We start from the raw sequence: 16,723 nt of genomic DNA, 5'->3' as shown, positions 1-16,723 counted from the left end.
CTGTACCCACACAGCCATTCTGGTTTTCACTTTAGTATGCCATAAATGACATACGATACTTTAATTAAAAAAAAAAAAAGGCTTTGCGTCAGATGGTTTTGCTCAACTGTAGCTAATGTAAGTATTCTGAGCGTGTCAAAGTAGACAAGTCTAAGCTACGCCTAGGTTATGTGTATTCAATGCATTTTCGGCTTATGATATTTTCCATTTACAATGGGTTTACCTGGACGTTTCCCCATCACGAGTCAAGGAAGATCTGTTCTCAAACACCTCGGATGGTGCCCTGCACAAAGCTGTTGTTATTTAGTCACTTGTCTGACTCTTCATGACCCCTGGACTACAGACTTCGCTGTCCCTCACCATCTCCTGGAGTTTGCTCAAACTCATGTCCATTAAATCGGTGATACCATCCAGCCATCCAGCCATAGTTAGCACCCTGCATATTCTGCTCCAGGCATTTTTAGCAGCAGAACAGCAGACTCTCTTCCTCACTGACGCCTGAGTCACAGCCCAGCCTTCCGCTCTGTTGATTCTCACAGCAGCAAGGGCTGGGGTGTCTTCCCCTGTTTTCCAGCCCAGAGCCAGGAGATAACACCTGGGCACACTTGCCCCAAGCCCCTCTGTCACCTAATCGCAGCTCTTTCCCACCACTCCTACTTAACACGGCACTCTGTGGACAAATGATGGATTGCTTGGAGCCCCAGAGAGGAAATCCCTCCACTATCCCTGCCTTCTCGCCAGCCGTGTGTAGGTGTTGGAGCCCTGGGGGAGATGGGTGGTGGGGCTCTGGGGACCTGGAACCTTGCAGGAGGCAGATGGGCATGCTCACCAGAGACGTTGCTGGCCATGGACAAGCTCTCGCAATGCTGGTCCTGGAGGGAGGCAGAGATGGAGTTCAGCCCCAGGAGGAGAAGGGCCTGTGGGCACAGGAGGCGAGGGAGTCGGTTAGACTGTGCCAGGAGCAGTCTGGACTGCAACTTCCTGCCGCTTCTAGTCTCCTTCCTCCTCCGTACAGTCTTATCCAGACACACCTCCTTCTCCCACCAACCCAGCCTCCCTGCCCTCCTGCCCTGTGTCCTTCTTGCCTACAACATCTGGGGCTGCCCTGCTCTAAGAGGAACCTGAAAAGAAGGCAGGTGACAGCGGGAGCCCAGGTTCCCAGGACAGAGGTGAACTCTCCCTGAGGACAGGGAGGCTCTGCCTGATAAAGCCACCTCCATTCTCATGGGATCACAAGGATGGCCCAGCTGTGTCCCAACACACACCCACACTCAGACATACAGACACACAGACACACACACATCCTCCCACCTGCCCCCTGAGCACCCCTCCTCTCCCCTGGGCTCACAGAAGACCCCCAATAGTGAGCCTACCTCCCTGCCTCACTCCCTCCCCAACTGCAGGAGCTCAGGGCCCGTGGTTTAATGAGCTGCCTCACCGGCCCTCATCCCTGTCCAGCTAATTAGTGGTCACTGCAAATTGTGCCTGAACCATCTACCAAGTCCTTTTACATCCATGATGATACTTCATTTTCTGTGGGGCAGGTGTGGCTGTCCCTGACGAGGAAGCTGAGGCCCCGAGAGGTGAAGGGATAAATCTGTCTGGAAAGATGGCTGCCTTATTCCCGGGACAACCTTTGCCTCTTACATCCCTGGGGACTCTATATCACTCTGATTCCAAAATTTCGGCCTACTTGGGGACAGTAGCATGGGCTCCATGGAGGGCTGACCCTTCTTCAACTAACACCCCCACACAATCACTGTGCTCCCTCCCTTGAGGTCAACACCCTCCCTGTGGATTTAGAGTCAAGAGACCTGGCGTCCAGCCCCAGTTCCACTGTGTTGCCATGGGCAAGTCACTTGACCTCTCTGTGCCTCAGTTTCCTCACCTGTAAGACTGGCATAATAGCCTCCCCATCTCCCCAGGCTTACAGGATGCAGGGTATGTAGGAGTCTTTTGTAAGCAGCACAGCTTGCTCCAAGAGGGCAGGGATTTTGTTTTATTCATTGCATTTAAATTTGCTGAATACGTTAATGGGTTACATTATGTTTCAGGTCTACAACCTGAAATAGGTCACGTTGATTGATTTGAACTTGGTGATTCTCATTTAGTCAAGGGTTGGAGGCTAGACGATTGTTTCCCTAGAGATTTGATTTGTGAAGGGCTAAGAAGCATCTGGGGGTTTGGGGTAGCGAAGGATGGAAATCAGACCCTCCTCCCAGTTGTCAGGACATGGGAGCCTGGTGACCTGCAGAGCTCTGTCTCCCTGACCTCACGGGAGACTCCTCTCCACATCAACACCCCTGCTCCCTGCTCTTTATTCCTGGGGTCTCCCCTCCCTGGGACTCTCTCTTACCTCCCTCCACCCTCCATGGGGTCTCGGCCCCAGCCCATTTGCAAACAGTTCTGCAAAATCCACTGCAGAACTATTAGGGGAAACAGTGACCAAAACCTCCAGCCCTGTCCAGGCAAGACAGTAAGCACTCACATGAGTTATCTTACAACAGGAGGTCCTGAGAAGGAACTCAGAACTCACAAGTGACCACCAACCAGGAGAATTCAAGAAAATCAAAAGGAGAGAGAAGACAGATGCCAGTCCATATGTCCTACCAACATCCCAGAATCCTTCTTGCTGGAATCCATCGTGGTTGAGCAATGTGTGTGCCACCAGCAAGGACCCTGAGTCAGATGGATTGGCCCCAGACAACCGGGAAACTAACCCCATCACCATAAAATCTGGGACTGCAAGCCATGTGGCAGAGCAGTTCTCCTGGGTTCCCTTACCCTGCTGCTCTCTGCCTGGGTGCCCCTTCCCAATAAAGTCTCTTGCTTTTTCAGTACATGTGTGTCCTTGGACAATTCATTCCCAAGTGTTAGAAAAGAACCCACTCTTGGGCCCTGGAAGGAGTCCCCCTTCCTGCAATAGGACTTCAGACAGAGACGCATAGATCTGGAAGTAGCCTAAGCCATGTCAGAGGAAAATGGGATTGGGAGAGAGGTAGGGGCTTGTCCGAGTCCCACAGTGAGCAAGTTTCAAATTTAGACTCGAGCCAGGGTGGTGGCCAACGCCACCGGCAAGCATTTGCAGCCTTCACTGGCAGGGCTAGGACTAAGGTGAGAAGGGCAAGGAATTCCTTTCAGGTGCAGAATATAAGGGGTGGAGGCTGAGCACCAAAAATCTTAGTAGTTAGATACATAATGTTTCAATGCAATATTTTTAAAATTCTACATCAGTGCCATATAGATGGCTAACAAACACATGAAAAGATGCTCAACATCACTTATTATCAGAGAAATGCAAATCAAAACCACAATGAGGTACCATCTCATTCCAGTCAGAATGGCTGCTCTCAAAAAGTCTACAAACAATAAATGCTGGAGAGGGTGTGGAGAAAAGGGAACCCTCTTACACTGCTGGTGGGAATGCAAACTAGTACAGCCACTATGGAGAACAGTGTGGAGATTCCTTAAAAAACTGGAAACAAAACTGCCTTATGATCCAGCAATCCCACTGCTGGGCATACACACTGAGGAAACCAGAATTGAAAGAGACACGTGTACCCCAATGTTCATCGCAGCACTGTTTATAATAGCCAGGAAATGGAAGCAACCTAGATGTCCATCAGCAGATGAATGGATAAGAAAGCTGTGGTACATATACACAATGGAGTATTACTCAGCTATTAAAAAGAATGCGTTTGAATCAGTTCTAATGAGGTGGATGAAACTGGAGCTTATTATAGAGTGAACTAAGCCAGAAAGAAAAACACCAATTCAGTATACTAACGCATATATATGGAATTTAGAAAGATGGTAACAATAATCCTGTATGCGAGACAGCAGAAGAGACACAGATATATAGAACAGTCTTTTGGACTCTCTGGGAGAAGGTGAGGGTGGGATGATTTGAGAGAATAGCATTGAAACATGTATATTATCATATGTGAAACGGATCGTCAGTCCAGGTTTGATGCATGAGACAGGGTGCTTGGGGCTGGTGCACTGGGATGACCCTGAGGGATGGGACGGGGAGGGAGGTAGGAGGGGGGTTCAGGATGGCGAACACATGTACACCCATGGCTGATTGATGTCAATGTATGGCAAAAATCACTACAATACTGTAAATTAATTATCCTCCAAAACAAATAAATTAATTAAAAAAAATTCTACATCAATGCAAAAAATTCCATGATAAACAACATATAAAAAGCTTTTTTTTTTTTTTTTCAGGCAGGCTCACTACCAGTGCTGGGTCCTATTGGAACCTGGGGTAAAAGGAAAAATCAGTGATAACATTAAAATATTATTTATCTTGATGGTGTGATTTTGGGCAGCTTTTTAAATCCCATGCTTGAGAAAAATGTCTCACTTGCCTGACCCTAGTTCCGGCCTTGTTGCTCATGTATTTTCTCCCCAGACTGGCCCCCACCCACTAGCCCAGACTCTCCCCACCCCCCACTGGCACCACCCACCTTCCGACTCCTGTCTGATGACAAAGGCAGATCCTGATCCCTTCTCTCCCACCCTACATTCCAAGACAGAACCGAATACTCCCCACTCCTGGTCAGAGCCTGCCCAACCCCCTGGCCTCTGGCAGGAAGTCCCCGGCTCCCGCATTCACCCTGATGGTTCACCCGCTTTGTCCCCTCAGTGCTGAGCCTGAGCCTGCAGTGGGCTTTGTTGATTCCCTCACTGGCACACTCCACCTGTCACATCATGAGGGTCTTTCGGATCTAACTGGGCCAAGCTCCGGGCTCCAAGCTCACCCTGGCCCTGTGCCCCCATCCCATGCCCAGAGCTTGGCCTCGGCCAACAGAGCTGGGGTCAGCTACCTTGCTCCTGGGACCCAAGAGTGATTAGAACAAACCCAGTCACCTCTCTGGCCCTGTGGAACTCCCAACATTTTATTAATCAGTCATTAAACTTCACGGTCCCCAGAGAGATGGCAAATTATCTTTACCCTCATTTTCCAAATGAAAAACGCAGAAGCAAGAGAGAGGTGGAGGCCACCAGGCCCGCCAGGGGCTTCTGCAGGCTGAGCGGAGAGCAGCGTCCATGCTGGCAGACCTGCTGTCAGCTGGGCACAGTCAGCGGACACCCGGCTGTGAGCTGTCCCCCGGGAGGGCTGCTCCGCTGGGATGGCCAGAGACCTCTTCTAGAAGCGGACTAGGGACCCCTAGCCCTGGCTTGTCACTCACCCCTGCCTCTGCCACCTCCCAACACGGACACATGTGTACACACACACACAGAATGGAAATGGGGCTCCCATAGCCAACTCAGCCACAGGCAAATTAAAGAAACCGGTAACACCCTGTATAAAAATATCAGCCCTGCTTCCTGGCATTCTACCGCTCTCCTAAGCCTGAAGCTGCGCTTTGTGCTTTGGTCTTTCAGTTCTTCCTTGAAAGCATGCCATGTTTTATTCACACTGAATTGCTTATGGTTTCCCAGCACACGGGGTCCTGCTGGGGTCTGCCCACTCCTCACCCTGGCTCACCCCTTCCCCTGGTGAACTCTGCAGCCCTCAAACATCAGGCCCAGAGCCCCGCCTCTTGGCAGCATCTCCCCGACCCTCCAATGCCAAGCAACTCTGTGCCCCATCCATGCACCCAGGTCCCCTCCATACACACACTGCTGCTGCTAAGTCGCTTCAGTCGTGTCCGACTCTGTGCAACCCCATAGACGGCAGCCCACCAGGCTCCCCCATCCCTGGGATTCTCCAGGCAAGAATACTGGAGTGGGTTGCCATTTCCTTCTCCAATGCATGGAAGTGAAAAGTGAAAGTGAAGTCGCTCAGTCGTGTCTGACTCCCAGCAACCCCATGGACTGCAGCCCACCAGGCTCCTCCATCCATGGAATTTTCCAGGCAAGAGTCCTGGAGTAGGGTGCTATTGCCTTCTCCATACACACACTAGACCCTGGCAATTGGAGAGCTCAGACTAGTCCCAAATGCATGGAATTGCCTCTATAAAAGCACTTACGCACCAGGGTTCTAATTAGATAGCAAATACACCAGCCAGAAGGTCTTAGCCTCGAATCTTAATGTCTTGGGGTTCAACAAGGAGTGGGCAAATCCAGATTCATCACGAAACCAAAGCAAATGCCATGGCACGACACCCGTCCTTGGCTGGCTGCCTATAACCGCGATCCTCACCTCTCATGGATGTGCTGGTTCACAAAGTCATTTTCTCCCAAAAGAGGGCTGGGTTTGCATTATGCCAAGAAAAAGGCTTCTTGAAATTCCCCAACCAGTTTCCCCTCTCAGGAAATCTCGGCTCTGTACAGAATCTGGATCTAAGCCACCTCTGGCTCCGCAGAAGGGTTTGTCACGCTCCTGGCTTATTCCTGAATCATACTTTCATGAAAAGTGCAGAGTTTTCCTGTGTACTTCCTTCCACCATAACACGGATCTCCTCTTCAACATTCACTAGTTTTCCAACTCTGCCAACAGGATATTATTACACTGTAGGGGCAGACAGGCCCCTGGAGTTTCAAGGATGTTGCTTGCTTTCTTCTAAAGCTGAGAGTTTTTAATCTGGGGCCCACAAACACACAAGGCAGGGTGAGGGGCATGAAACCCTGTGATTAAATGCAGAATGCTACGTGTAGGGACTTCTTTTGTGGTCCAGTGGCTGGGACTCTGAGCTCTTAATGTAGGGGGTTCGGGTTCAACCCATGGTCGGGGAACCAGACCCCAAATGCTGCAACTAAAAGGTGGTCCAGTGATTAAGACTCTGTGCTTCCACTGCAGGGGCTACAGGTTTGATCCCTGGTCAGGAAAGTGCTGCGTGCCATGGGGTGCAGACAACAAAAAAGAACCCTCAGGCCGCAACTAAGACTCGGTACAGCCAAATAAAATTTTTTTTAAAAGAAGAATGTTGCATGTAAGGCCAACGATTTTCGGGGGAGGGTAAAGAGCTTTCTCCACTGCTCAGTGAAGTCTAGCACCCCAAAATATGGCCAGAGCATGTGATGAGCAGGGTCACATCAGAGGCCTGGGCCTCACCAAACTGGACACGTCATCCTCTCCCAAAGTTACCGATAGTGGCTTTGACCTAAGAACCGCTGCTTTCTTGGGCGCCCCTGTCATCAGCCCTGGCCACTGGCTCCTCCTTTCAGAACCATTTTTGACAAACCAAGTTTTCAGGACTTTGTGAGGTGGGAGAGAAAACCAAAATGGGACTGAGGATCTGAAGCTGGCGGGCGCTAAGCTCACTCACGAGGTAATGCACCCGCCTGGCAGCCCCGAGGCCCCAAAATAAAACCTGTACCTCAGCTGCAAATCTCTCCACTTGCTAAAGAGCCAGACCTTGAATGTTAAATCTGGGAAGGCCAAGGGCATGCTGTGGCTTAATCACAGCATCACATAAAATGACACGGGGTCCCTGACATGGGAGAAGCACTGAGCTCCGGAGAGCAGACAGGGCAAGTCTCCTGCTCCCCATTTCAAAGGGGTTGTGGCTCAGCAGTAAAGAATCCACTGGCCGATGCAGGAGGCGCAGGAGACCCGGGTTCAATCCCTGGGTCAGAAAGATCCCCTGGAGGAGGAAATGGCAACCCACTCCGGTATCCTTGCCTGGAGAATCCCATGGACAGAGGAGCCTGGTAGGCTACAGTCCATGGGGTTGCAAAGAGTCCGACACTACTGAGCAACGGAGCACGCACGCACACGCACGTACAGTTGAACTGCTTTTAGTGCTGAGTGGAGGTTGGGGTTCAGTAAGCAGGCGTTCTGGGTCTGTCTTTCAAGTGGATGAAAGATGGAGGAAGAGAGATCAGGGCAGGGCATGGGAAGAAGGGATGCAGAGGAGAGGGGAGGGCGAAGGAGCCCGTGGAGAGGGCGGGTGGGCAGGCCGGAGTCTGACAGCTGCCCCCTCCAGGCTGCTCCAGCTGCTGCCCATGCCCCACCCCCTGGCCAGCGCAGTGTGGCTGGAATTGAAGCTGCCACCCCCAATTCCCAGTGTGACTTTGGCATAAAGGTTAATCACACCCAGAAAATGCTTATTAGAGACCATAAATAACTACGCTGCTGAGGCTCAGTTTGGTCTTTAAGAGACAGAAGCACAATTTCCTTTGATGGGATGATCTGGTAATTAACCTTTCAGGGAGAGTCCTGAAGGGCCACTGGAGGCAACAGGCGCCACCCTCAGCTCTCCAAAGTTCAGGAGGAGCAAGGAGAAGGGGGTCAGCCTTCCCTCCCCTTCACAACCTCTGATGCTCAGCCTGGGAGAGCCCCAGAGGCCCCCAGAAAACCTCTCCTAGGGGCCAGGGACTGAGATGGCTGTCCAGCAGAATCACAGCTTTAGCATTTGAGAGTGGTCTTCCAGCGAGATTCTTCCCCCTTCTTCTGGGCTCTGAGCCCAGTCCTGCCACTGTCTGTGTGGGCAAGTCACCTCACCCCTCTGGGCAATACCCTCTTCCTTACCTGCATTACAGAGATGGAGGCCACCTGACTGGTGGGGAGAATAATGAGAGAGATGCTTTCTGGAATTTAAAGACTCCTACAAGTACCCATAAGGGTTTCCCAGGCACAGCAGTGATAAAGAATTCACCTGTCAATGCAGGAGGCACTAGAGATGTGGCTTCAATCCCTAGGTCGGGAAGATTCCCTGGAGAAGGGAGTGGTAACCCATGCCAGTATTCTTGCCTGGGAAATACCATGGACAGAGGAGCCTGGTGGGCTACAGTCCATGGGGTTGCAAAGAGTTGGACACCACTGAGTGACTGAGCGCGCACATGCACACACGCACACACACACACACACAAAGTGCCCGTGGAGTCACAATCATGACTGGGTCACTCTGGGCCCTAGAATCTTTCTTGGTTACGGACAGGGTTGGAGTAGAACAAGCTGTCCTGGTGTTCCTCCCAGGCCCTGGGGGAGGGGCTGCAAAGGAAAAAAGGGGTTTTCAGCTTAAAAGGAAAGTTGTTTTGATTTTTGTCTTGTTTTTTTTTAAACCATCCAACTAAGTGATCTCACCGAGCTCCTTGTTGAACTGGGATTCTACATTCAAGCAGTCCAGGATTCCTTGATTTGAAGAAAAGGAAACGAATCTAAAAGAGGCGGGGAAGGACACATAGACACACACACAGACACAGATACACACACACAAAGGAGAATGGCAAGGCAGGGTGTGCATGAGTGCAGGGGGATTACAGGAGGGGTCAGCACAAGGCGACGATGTAGGCAGGCTTCCGGGGGGAGGTGAGCTGGAGGATGGCAGAGCGGCCACAGACTGTGAGAAGGAGAGAGAGGGCTTTCCAGGCGGGGGAGGGGGGTGGGGGGAGGTCCTGAGCTTTTGGGGCAGCACAGACCACCTGTGGAAGGGCTCAGACTCTAGGCTGAGATGGATCCACCAGACCCGAAGTGCGGAGGTGGATTCCTGAGCATCAGCTTGTCATAGCTGGTCAGTTTCATCATTTGTAGGTACAGAGACCCAGAGCAGAAGAGTTGTATGCTCAGTGGAGACCCTTCAGTAACTGGGGGAAGAACCTGGGCCTGGCTGCCTTCCCTGGCCCAGGAGACTGTGGCAGATCCTGACTTGGGGCCAAAAGCTGCCCAAGTGAGGCCAAGACTGCAGCCCTCCCTGGAGGCCACCAGAGGCAAAAGACCCTCAGCGAACACTGCCGCCTGCTGGCCAAGGAAGGAAAGCCCACTCCTCCTGGGTTCTGGAGTCCGCTGGCTCCACAGCCCAAATATCTGACCATCCTGACTCTGCTTTGCTCTGTGCTATGGTCTTTTTCAGCTGTACTGAAATGACATATAACATTGTATAAATTTAAAGTATACATGATGATTCGATCCACATATATATTGCAAAATGATTACCACAATTAGTTAACACATCCATTATCTCACGTAGTTACAATTGTGTATGTGGGGGTTTTAGAAACTATTAAGATCTACTCTGTCAGTAATTTCAAATACTCAACACAGTATTGTTAGCTACAGTCAACACGCTGTCCTTGCACCCCCAGGATGTATTCATCTTATAACTGGAAGTTTGTATTTTTGACTACCTTCACCCATTCCCACATCTCCATTTCACTCATGGCAATCACCAATCTGCTCTGTTTCTCTGAGTTTGAATTTTTTAAATTCCACATATATGTGAGATCATAAGGTACTTATTGTTTTTTGTCTTATTTCACTCAGCATAATGCCCTCGAGGTTCATCCATGTCATCACAAATGGCAGAATTTCCTTTTTATGTCTTAATAATATTCCACATTTTCTTTATCCATTTATCCATTGACAGACACTTTTATGTTTCCGTATCTTAGCTATTGTATTGTTGTTCAGTGACTAAGTCGCATCCGACTCTTCGCGACCCCCTGAACTGCAGCTTGCCAGGTTTCCCTGTCCTTCACTATCTCCCAGAGTTTGCACAAACTCATATCCATTGAGTCAGGGATGCCATTCAGTCATTTCATCCTCTGCCGCCCCCTTTTCCTCTTGCCCTCAATCTTTCCCAGTAACAGGGTCTTTTCTAATGAGTTGGCTCTTCGCACCAGGTGGCCGAAGTACTGGAGCTTCAGTATTAAGTCCTTCTAATGAATATTCAGGGTTGATTTCCTTTGGAATTAACTGGTTTTATCTCTTTACTGTTTGCTGTCCAAGGGGCTATTATACACAATTCTGCAATGAACACAGGGATTCAGATATCTCTTCAAGGTAATGATTTCATTTCCTTTGGATACATACCCAGAAGTGGAACTGCTGTATCATATGGTAGTTCTATTTTTAATTTTTTGAATAAACTCCATACTATTTTTCATAGTGGCTGTACCAATTTACATTCCGACCAACAGTGCACTGAAGTTCCCTTTTCTCCACATCCTCCCTGGCACTTATCTTGTCTTTTTTGTAATACCCACTCTCAGATGTGAGATGATACTTATTGTGTTTTTTATTTGCATTTTTCAGATTTCATTGGATTATTTGCAGGGCTCACTTTTATCTGGAGGGGTGCTTTTGCTATTGAGTTGTATGGGTTCCTCTTATACATTTTGGATATTGACCCTTCATCAAAGCTGTCGTTTTTAAGGTAACAGCCTGTTTTAAGCAAAGCCAGGAGAAGAAAATCTAAATATGAAGAAGAGGAGGGATCATAAATCAAGATTTCTTTAGAAACCTGGCTCTCCCGTTGGACTTGAAAATCAGGATCTGGTGTGCAGGAATAAAACATATGCGCAATCAACTCTTCGGAAACCTGTGTGCCTACAGGGGATATATCTGTAGAGACAGAATGACAATACGGGGGAGGTGCAGAGCCCACACACAGTTGTGAGATTTCTGCCCTGCACAGAGGTGCCAAGTAGAGGGGTCTCTGGGGGCTGGAATTGCAGGGTGCACATCAGCAGAGCTGGGACCCCTGGGGGTGGGGTGCATTTTCTGATTCATGCAGTAGTGCTCTAAAGACTAGCCTGAGTGAAACCAGACTTGGGACAGAGGGTGGTGATGCCGGATGCCCCTTCTCAACCCTCTCAACTGACCCAGGACTTCTGCCCCTCCCCATCACTCTTCCCCGCTCCATTCTGCCCCAGGTCAGCGCCTTCCCCAATAGCCTCTGTCTAGGACAGCCACACCCTCAAAGCAAAGAGCCTGTGCTTTCCCCAAAGCCGGTGAGCAGTGAAAGATTATTCTATTCTAGGCCATTGAGAAATAATTTACTGTTACATTTAATTAACTTAAATTGCTGTTGTGCAGAGAGGAATAAAATGGAAAGGAAAATCTCCTGCCTACATTTCAGGGAGTGGGGCACACCTGGGGGCTCCTGCCTCCAGGCCTTCTCCCTGGGGCCCTGGGCTCAGGATGCACCTGCCCCACTACCCCCGCTACCCTGGACGAATCCTCCAAAAGAGGAGGTACAGATTTCCTTTCCCTCTTGACCTCTAGCTCCAGGGCATAGCCTGGCTCCCTGTGGAATTGAGGGGTAGACACCAGTGCAGCCCTGTCAGCTGGGGGCTCAGGAAGGATGCATCTCGGTTCTGACAGGGCAGTGGAGCTCGCTGGGGCTCTGATCCAGCCCCTGCCCCGGAAGCCGCTCCCAGACACCAGGAATCCATCCCTGAGTGGGTGGGAGAGGCATCTGCTACACAGGGAGACAGAGCCGAGGTGCTGGGGATGGCGCGGAGACATCAGCCACGCAGGTGCCACTATCAGCGTGCTCTCGCTCGGCCCACTCTCTGACAAGTGTGAGGTGAGGGAGATTTCGGTGTCGGCAGGAAAGGGTTGTCCTTTAAGAAGCTGCTTTTTAAAAGAGATGTGAACACATATATTACCATACGTAGAACAGATGACCAGTGCAGGTTCGATGCATGAAGCGGGGCACTCAAAGTCGGTGTTCTGGGACAACCCAGAGGGGTGGGCTGGGGAGGGAGGCGGGAGGGGCGTTCAGGGTGGGGGGACACATGTGCACCCGTGGCTGATCCATGTCGATGTATGGCAAAAACCACCCCAATATGGTAAAGTAATTAGCCTCCAATTAAGATAAATTAATTAATACAATTTAAAAATTGAGGAAAAAAAGACGTGAAGCGGTGTGTGTGGAGGGGAAGGCAGCATGAAATCATCAGACGGATGACAATTAATTTCTGTGAGAAAACCGCTCAAGGGTCCGAGGCTGTTTTTTCCTGGAGAAGTGACTGCCTTCCAAGGCCATGAGGGGTGGTTTAAAGGGGGCTGCTGAACCACCCAACCCCACTCAGCAGGGAGATTCAGGGCAGAGATCAGGAATAATCAAATAATCCTCCATAAGACGGCCAATGGCCCTGCCTGTTTCTCTATCTGTAAAAGAAGTGAATTAGACAAAATTGGAAGTTTCAGACCGGTGCCTGGCAGCCAGGAGAGAGAAAATTCTGTTTCTCGGGCTTCCCCTTAGAGATCTGGGCCTGCGGGGAAATCTGGGGGTGTCTCTAGTTTTTCCTGTTCTCCAAGTGATTCTGAAACTTCACCAGGATTGAAAGAGAACCGCGCCGGCCCAGTGGCTCTTCACGGGGGGCAGTTCTGTCCCCTGGGGGACGGGAGGCAATATCTGGAGATATTCTGGGTTGCCACGACTAGCGGAGAAGGCAATGGCACCCCACTCCAGTACTCTTGCCTGGAAAATCCCATGGACGGAGGAGCCTGGAAGGCTGCAGTCCATGGGGTCACAAAGAGTCGGACACGACTGAGCAACTTCACTTTCACTTTTCACTTTCATGCACTGGAGAAGGAAATGGCAACCCACTCCAGTGTTCTTGCCTGGAGAATCCCAGGGACAGGGGAGCCTGGTGGGCTGCCGTCTATGGGGTCGCACAGAGTCGGACATGACTGAAGCGACTTAGCAGCAGCAGCAGCAGCCACGACTAGGAGAGGCTACCAGCATTTCATGGTGAGAGGTCAGCGACGCTGCTTAGCATCCTCAGATACACAGGGCAGCCCCACAACAAGGAATTTGTTGTTGTTGTTGTTGTTTAGTCGCTGAGTCACATCTGACTCTTTTGCGACCCCATGGACTGTAGCCCGCCAGACTGCTCTGTTCCTGGAATTCTCCAGGCAAGAATACAGGAGTGGGTTACCATTTCCTTCTCCAGAGGATCTTCCTGACCCAGGGATTGAACCCATGTCTCCTGCATTGGCAGGTGGATTCTTAAACACTGAGCTATCTGGGAAGCCCAACAAGGAGTGGTCCTTAATGTCAGTGGTGCTGAGCAGGGGAAACTCTGGGCTGGAGGGTTTTGCAGCTCCCTCTCAGTTCTGGAAGTCCTCACCTGCAGGCCCATCATGGAAGTTGGGAATGTGGAAGGAAGATGGTTACTGGGAGGAGAACCCTGGAGAATGGGAGGACAAAAGTGGGGATCCTGCGGGACAAGAAGAGGCTGCGATCTCACTCTGTGGACTTGGACTGGTCATTCCCCCACCTCCTAGCCTCAGCCTGAAGGCAGGAGACTGGCAAGAATGACCCCTCTTGACCAACGGATGGGAGGTCCTTCTGCTCACTGCTGTCCTGACACAGCCAGGCAGCCACCTGTGGGTGCAATCAATGCTGGAGATCAAGCAGCACAGGGAGGGCATGGACGGATGCAGCATTTCCCAGAGCCAGTGGGCAGGGACCTGCCAGCCTGTCCCCCAACACCCGGTCCAGTTCCTCGAAGCGGGAGACAGAGCTGACCCTGCAGAAATCGCGCTCCCTTATCTTGGGTGAGCCCAGCGATAAGGGCTAGAACCAGCATGGGGCTAAGTCCTACAAGCTGTGGCGTGAGCCCACCACAGAGGAAGGGCTTCCCTCGTCTCACCTAAGCTCTGTGAGTGTCATGTGTCGTCCCCCTCCCTGCTCCCCTCCAACCTTGGTGGGTGATAAAGGTGCAGGTTGATGAGTAAGAACAAGGCAGGAGAGAGGCCCATCCAGAACCTGCCGAGTGGTAAGGGCTCTGAATGACGAAGGTTTCCACCCTCCCAGACAGGGGTTCTTCCTACTTCTTCCTACTTGGCAGCCCAGCCCAGTGGCTACAGCACTGAGTCTTCCAGCAGGAGGAACACAGGGGCAGGGCTGGTTGGCAGCCAGACTCCCTTGAAAAGTGAACCAGGGATTCTGGGCTGTGCATCCTGGCCCCAAAGAGGGCTTTAGATCAGCGCTGCTGAAAGAGTGGTGGGGACTGGTGTGGGGCTGCAGACTGCTACAGAGAGTGACATCTGGAAACGCTGGTGTGAAGTTGTCTTTGCCGTGATCTCACTGAACAGGGTCTAGACCCAGTTCAGACATTGTCCAGCTCTGCAGGAGAGTCGTATGGTACAGGCTGCATGGTCGTCATGCACAACAAGCCCAAGTGCCACGATTCGAAAAGACCCACACGGTTCTTCCCCATAGCTGGCTTGAGAAGCCCCGCTTTAGCTGAGGGAGAGAGTGCAATGGCCAACTCATCAGGGAAGGCTCCATGGAGGAGGAGAGTCTTAAGTACCTGTTGGGCTCAGCATTAAGGGGAGGAGTGGGTGGGGGTGAGGGGGACAGTGGAGGTGGGGGAGGGATCTCACCTGGGAAAGCAGCAGGTCCCACTCAGGAGCTTTGGTGGGGTCAGGCCCCTTGCCACACAGGCATTTCCTCCTTAATTCTCCATCGTGGTCCAGAGGAGGGCCAAGCCCAGAGAGGCTGTGGGACTTGCCCAAGGTCAGCCAGCCAGGCCTCCTGCCTCCTCAACTTTAGGGACAGTTGTGGGAGACTCCCTTAGGGGTGCTCTGCTTCTCAGGGGTGCATGTGTGCCACTGCCTAGGCCCAGAGTTTCACAGCCTGGCAGCAGCATTCATGGTAAGACCACTGAGGCCCAGCAACCTAGAGAGAAAGACACCAAAGCTGCCCCACCCCCACCCACAGGGAGCTGGAGGGGAGGGATGTGGATTGAGAGATGGGATCCCATGATTGGAGCCAAGAATGGGCCCACTCCCTTTCACCTGTGTCCTCTGCCACCTCTGCCTCGCCTGGCTATTCCTGCCTCTTAACCAGCAGAACTGGGACAATGGCAGGGAGGGAGCCCCAGGCTGCTCCCAAACCTCCTTCCCAGCCCCCTCCTTGGGGACTAAAGCACCCTGACTTGCTCTCTCAAGACCCCAGGTTCTGAGAAGGTTCTTGCTTCTCTGTCCTCAGTTCAGTTCCAAACCTCCCTCTGGCAATGTCTCCTACCAGCCCTGCCCAGAACCCCTCATGGAACAAAATGCTGTCTGTGCTTTTACACATGGACAAGAGCCTCCGGTGCTATGGGGATCAGGGATGGAACACAGGGAAGGACCAGAATCGTTAAATGTTACTAAGTGATGCCAACAGTGTAGCACTCGATAAGCCACCGAGTCATAAATGCACATGCAGAGCCAGGGGTATTTATCCATCTAGCTTGCCATTTCTGCCTCCTGTCGCCATAGCACCTCCACGCACACAGATAAACGTTCATTGGGGAGTGGGAGGGGGAAGATGCCCTCCACTAAATTCAGTGTCTATTGTATGCCTGCAGTGCTTGGAGTACTGGGCTAGGTGCTGGGGACGCAGTCCTTTTTGTTTTTGATTTTCAAGGGAGTCCTCCTGGCCCAGGCAGAGCTCAGAATCTACAGGGGGACAAGGGCTCCAGTTAGATGAGAGACCAGGGGTCCATGCGGGGTCTGGTTGGTAAATGTTTTGAGCATCCTGTTGGGGAACACACCAAAGAGTTGCAGGTCCCCTGTTGTTGGGGAGCCCAGGCTCCGCCATGAGCTAGAGGCTCACATGAGGGGCAGGGAGAGCAAGCAAAGGACCAGTGAGATTAGCCTGGAGGGCTTCCTGGAGGAGAGGGTAGTGATGGTTCAGAAAGAATTTGGTGGTCCTGTTAGACAGGACTGGTGCAGACAGACTGGGGAACAGGGCTTCCTTGGTGGCTCAGTGGTAAACAATCTGCCTGCCACTGCGGGAGACAAGGGTTCGATTCCTGCTCTGGGAAGACCCCACATGCCATGGCTAAGCTCACGTGCCACAATTTTTGAGCCTGTGCTCTACAGGCCAGGAGTCACGATTATCGAGCCCATGTGCCACAACTACTGAAGCCTGCATGCCCTAGAGCCTGTGCTCTGCAACAGGACAAAGCACTGCAGTGAGAAGCCCGTGCATCACAACTAGAGAGCAGCTCCCGCTTGCTGCAACCAGAGAAAGGTCCCTAAGCAACAAAGACCCAGCAGGGCCAAAAGTAAAACTAGTAAATAATAGAATAAATAAATGTGCAC

At 51.4% G+C, this 16,723-nt stretch overlaps 1 protein-coding gene across 1 annotated transcript in view; it reads right to left on the bottom strand.

Moving 5' to 3' along the window:
- CRHR1 (corticotropin releasing hormone receptor 1) overlaps window positions 1-16,723 on the bottom strand; it is a 51,895-nt gene that overhangs the window by 26,794 nt on the left and 8,378 nt on the right. The window contains 1 exon segment of the mRNA NM_174287.1: window positions 830-917. Within this exon segment, the coding sequence (NP_776712.1) occupies window positions 830-917 (88 nt within the window).

The sequence above is a fragment of the Bos taurus genome, chromosome 19 (assembly GCF_002263795.3).
Source record: "Bos taurus isolate L1 Dominette 01449 registration number 42190680 breed Hereford chromosome 19, ARS-UCD2.0, whole genome shotgun sequence".
Taxonomy (NCBI): domain Eukaryota; kingdom Metazoa; phylum Chordata; class Mammalia; order Artiodactyla; family Bovidae; genus Bos; species Bos taurus.
This window is presented reverse-complemented; position numbering and strand designations above follow the sequence as displayed.